The sequence below is a fragment of the Eschscholzia californica genome, unplaced genomic scaffold, assembly GCF_041429995.1.
Source record: "Eschscholzia californica isolate CP2 unplaced genomic scaffold, dmEscCali1.0.p SCAF_6, whole genome shotgun sequence".
Taxonomy (NCBI): domain Eukaryota; kingdom Viridiplantae; phylum Streptophyta; class Magnoliopsida; order Ranunculales; family Papaveraceae; genus Eschscholzia; species Eschscholzia californica.
This window is the reverse complement of record NW_028238483.1, coordinates 10,991,304-10,995,244: the sequence shown is the minus strand read 5'-3', so window position 1 is coordinate 10,995,244 and position 3,941 is coordinate 10,991,304. Positions and strand designations below refer to the sequence as shown.

Sequence of the window (3,941 nt, the reverse complement as noted above, 5' to 3'; positions counted from 1 at the left end):
TTCGTAGATATGAGAGGGATGGAAGTTCAATAGTCGTAGTTATGAGAAGAAGATTAAAACCAAAAGGTTGGAATGTGAAGATGAAGAATAGATGGTCGAGATTTATGACTTTGCTTGTTTCAGTCATGTCTATGTAGTTGTCCTACTCACTCTCTAGAAGTCTTTATTTTGTCCCAGTGAGCGAAAAGAACGAACCGGACCTAAAGACCAATGCAATAAAAAAAGGACAGACCATTATAGACCGCATTTTTTTATTCGGTTTTTTGTGGTCCGGTCTGGTTTGATTTTCACCGGTCTTTCGGTTTTCGCGGTCTTTAGTTTCATCACCCCTACTGATTGGTGATATCAATCTTCGAAGTGAATCCGTGGGGTATTTCTCACCCACATCTGAGACAGTCTACCCACATTCAAGTCAACTGGGCAAAAGTAAGGTATTTGTCACCCACATCCCATGTGGTTGTATATTGTAGAAGAATTCACAATGGGGCCACAATAGTAGGGCATGTTTTCTGGGCCTCACGGGCTGTGGGGTCATGAAATCTGAATCTATTTGTTGGTGTAGAATTAAGCCGACAAATTACTCGTGTATTTGTCTTATATGTTAATTTGAATTCCAAGGATTAGCCTTCTAAAATGGTGGATTCCTCATATCTGGAACTTACCTGTGTTCACGATTGAATTTTGATGTCTTTCCAATAATTCTTCCAGATTCATTGTAATCACCAAAATACCCTTACTTATTACAGTAATGTCATCTCAAATACTGCTTAAGAGGTTTTATGTGGTACCATTTAGATCCTAAAGAAATCTAATTCTTTACCAGAGTAAAAACGGTATTGTAGGTAGGTGGTCGGTCATTTGTGCGTCTATCTACAATGCCGAGAGGGGAGTTCGAAAAACTAAGAACATCACATAAAGACATTTCCCCCCGTCATAAAAATATCATGTTCAAAGTGATTTGAATATGGATCAGTGTCTTACTCGTTTATGACTCGAGAAATAGTTTGCGGCCCAAAATTTTCGCCCAACCCAATATTTCCCTGGTGTTATAAGGGGTTATAATCAATGTACATGGTTTATCAAACTCTCGAGAAATAATAACCTTGAGTGAGTTACAAATATTAAAATAATTGAGAAATCTACATAATTTTGTTCTTTATTTGTAGTGAAAAGCATCGCGTTATTGTTCTTTGTGCGGTAAGTGTTTTCCTAATCGAACCACATAAATCTTGCCTTTGTGTGATTGTTTACCTACAATGTTATTATTTTTCTTCGTATGCTTGTTCTTCGTTTTAAAAGATTCACTAGCTTTTAGGAACACCTGTGGAGTATTGCTAGGACTAAATATAGGGATAATGACAAATAATGCACAAGGGTGATATTGTCATAATGCTCCACAAAATGGTAAAATGATGAATAAAATCAACAATTGGGCTTTTATATAAAAAAAGTTTTTTGTCTTGAAAGTTAGTCAAAGGATCTTGTAGGTGACGATCCATAGTTGGTAAGAGCTTCACAAACACACATTCTCTCTCTACCCCATCTCTTAAGCAGCTTAAATCCCAAACTTCTTTGCTAAAATTTACAGAAAGAGTTCAACAATATTTACATTATATATATAAACAACACTCACCATGAATCACCATGCATTCAATCCTTACTCCAAATTCTAGATTTTCTTCCTCAAGGAAACTAGCTGCCTTCATCCAGCACATCGAATTTTCATCGAAGAACATGCTCGTTAGATTTCAAGCATCATTTGTGAAGAATTTACCTATATATTAGTTCATGAAAAACGATCTTTCGAAGAAAATTAGAATTTTTAGAAGTTTGATGATCTTTTGAGCTATATAGTATAATTTTATGTTGATTTTCAACTAGTACTACTTCAGAATTAGTAAGAAGTGAATATAAAAACCAACAAGGGAACTAGTGTATGAATTTTTCGATCTAGTTCTTTTTATTCATCGGTTATATCAAGTGCGAATTATCGAATTCTACCATCAAAATTTATAGAGGAAGTAATGGAAGGATCGGTGGCAAATAAGCAGGAGGAAAAATTGCCACCAGGGTTTCGGTTTCATCCTACTGATGAAGAACTCATAACATACTACCTTACCAACAAGATATCTGATTCAAGTTTCAGTGGAAGAGCGATAACCGATGTAGATCTCAATAAATGCGAACCGTGGGATCTTCCAGGTACTATATTAAAAAAGAATTAATCTTTCATTTCTAGCTAGCTAGATATTTTATACACATAAAATATCATCCATAAAATTACCTCCACTATCGATAAATTTGAAGTAATATAAAGTTAAAAGTAAGATTCCATATGAAGAACTTAACTTCTTTTGATTGCTTGACTAAATATATTCATGTATGGTTAAGTAGTTTAGAAAAATTTTAGACTTTAACTAGAGAAATACCCAAGTTATTAAACCTAACTTTTGTTAATTTCTACTTGAGTGAGTCTCTCAAGTTTAAAGAATTTGGTTTAGTTATTTAATTTGATATTGTTATCATATATATAGCCAAGGCAAAAATGGGTGAAAAGGAGTGGTATTTCTTTAGCCTTCGTGATCGAAAATATCCAACAGGTATACGAACAAACCGTGCAACAAGCGCTGGGTACTGGAAGACTACTGGGAAGGACAAAGAGATTTTTAATACCGTCACGTCTGAATTAGTCGGTATGAAGAAGACATTGGTATTTTATAAAGGAAGAGCTCCTAGAGGGGAGAAAACTAACTGGGTTATGCATGAATATCGCCTCCATTCGAAGAACTCCTTTAGAACTACCAAGGTAATTACTATTTTATTAACAAACACTTCCGCTGAAGAAAAAACAAACTGAAACTTGTATTCTGTATAATCTTACAGGATGAATGGGTGGTATGCCGTGTATTTCGAAAGAGCATAACTGTAGTGAAGAAGTACCAACCACCATATCAACCTAGATCCAATCCATACAACCTCGAAGCGAGTCAAGGCCACGTCGTACCACCTATGATGCAATTCGACACATGTCATTTCCCCACTGGCAGAAACTACATGAGCAATGCGGACTTGGCAGAGATTTCAAGAGTCCTAAGAACTCCACCACAGAATATGAGTTTACCAATCCAAACACAACTAAGTTACCCAGGAAGCTTCACAATTTCTGGTTTAAATTTGAACCTTGGGGCTCCTGCTGAACCTGTTTTCCGTCAAAACCCACAGATACAACAGACGATGAATGCACAACCGATGGGCATATTAGACGCATCTTCATCAGTCTTAGCTTCTCATCATGTAGTGCCTACAAATAATACTGGTTTTAGTATGGACATGAATCCTAATACCACTTCAGTTGGGAATAATAACAGGTTCCTACATATGGAACCTTATGTAGTAGATTTAGATAGCTACTGGCCTTGAGAGAGAGAGAGAGAGGTTCTTCTTGTAAACAAGTTTAAGACAAGATAAATCTGTTTAATATAAGATAGTTTTTATTCATATAATAAGATTTTGCTACTATGATAGTCTAACAGGTAACATCGTTTGAGAAAGCGAGAGTCTAAGTAACGAGGTTATATATGATTTCAGCATCTTGGGTAGTAATGTAGTAGGCAAGTTTTTAAGGACACTAGCAAAACACAGATTCAAGTTCTTAAGAACACTAGCAGAAGATGGACTCATATTGATTCAAACTATGGAAGGCTTCATTCAGAGGTAGAAAGAGTTTTTGAAAGCTTTACTTGCTGGCCCATTTCCTTGTCTTTATTTATTCCTATTTATTGTAACACCCTTCTATTATAAATAAACATGAAGTTAGGTTTTCTTAAAATCAAAACTTTAAATCTTTCATGGTATGTGAACCTGGAATACTCTAACAAGTTCAGTTTTGGTTCTATTTAGCTTTCACTTAACTGACAACGGTAGCCGTGTCTATGACTATC

The 3,941-nt window shown here is 35.5% G+C and overlaps 1 protein-coding gene across 1 annotated transcript; it reads left to right on the top strand.

The window, feature by feature from the left end:
- The first annotated feature begins 1,492 nt into the window (after positions 1-1,492).
- Positions 1,493-3,527, top strand: NAC038 (NAC domain containing protein 38). The gene is made up of 3 exons (XM_086648273.1): positions 1,493-2,202; positions 2,535-2,806; positions 2,884-3,527. The coding sequence occupies exons 1-3, from the start codon at positions 2,025-2,027 to the stop codon at positions 3,418-3,420; spliced, it is 987 nt and encodes a 328-aa protein (XP_086504399.1). The 5' UTR covers positions 1,493-2,024; the 3' UTR covers positions 3,421-3,527.
- Positions 3,528-3,941: the final 414 nt, after the last annotated feature.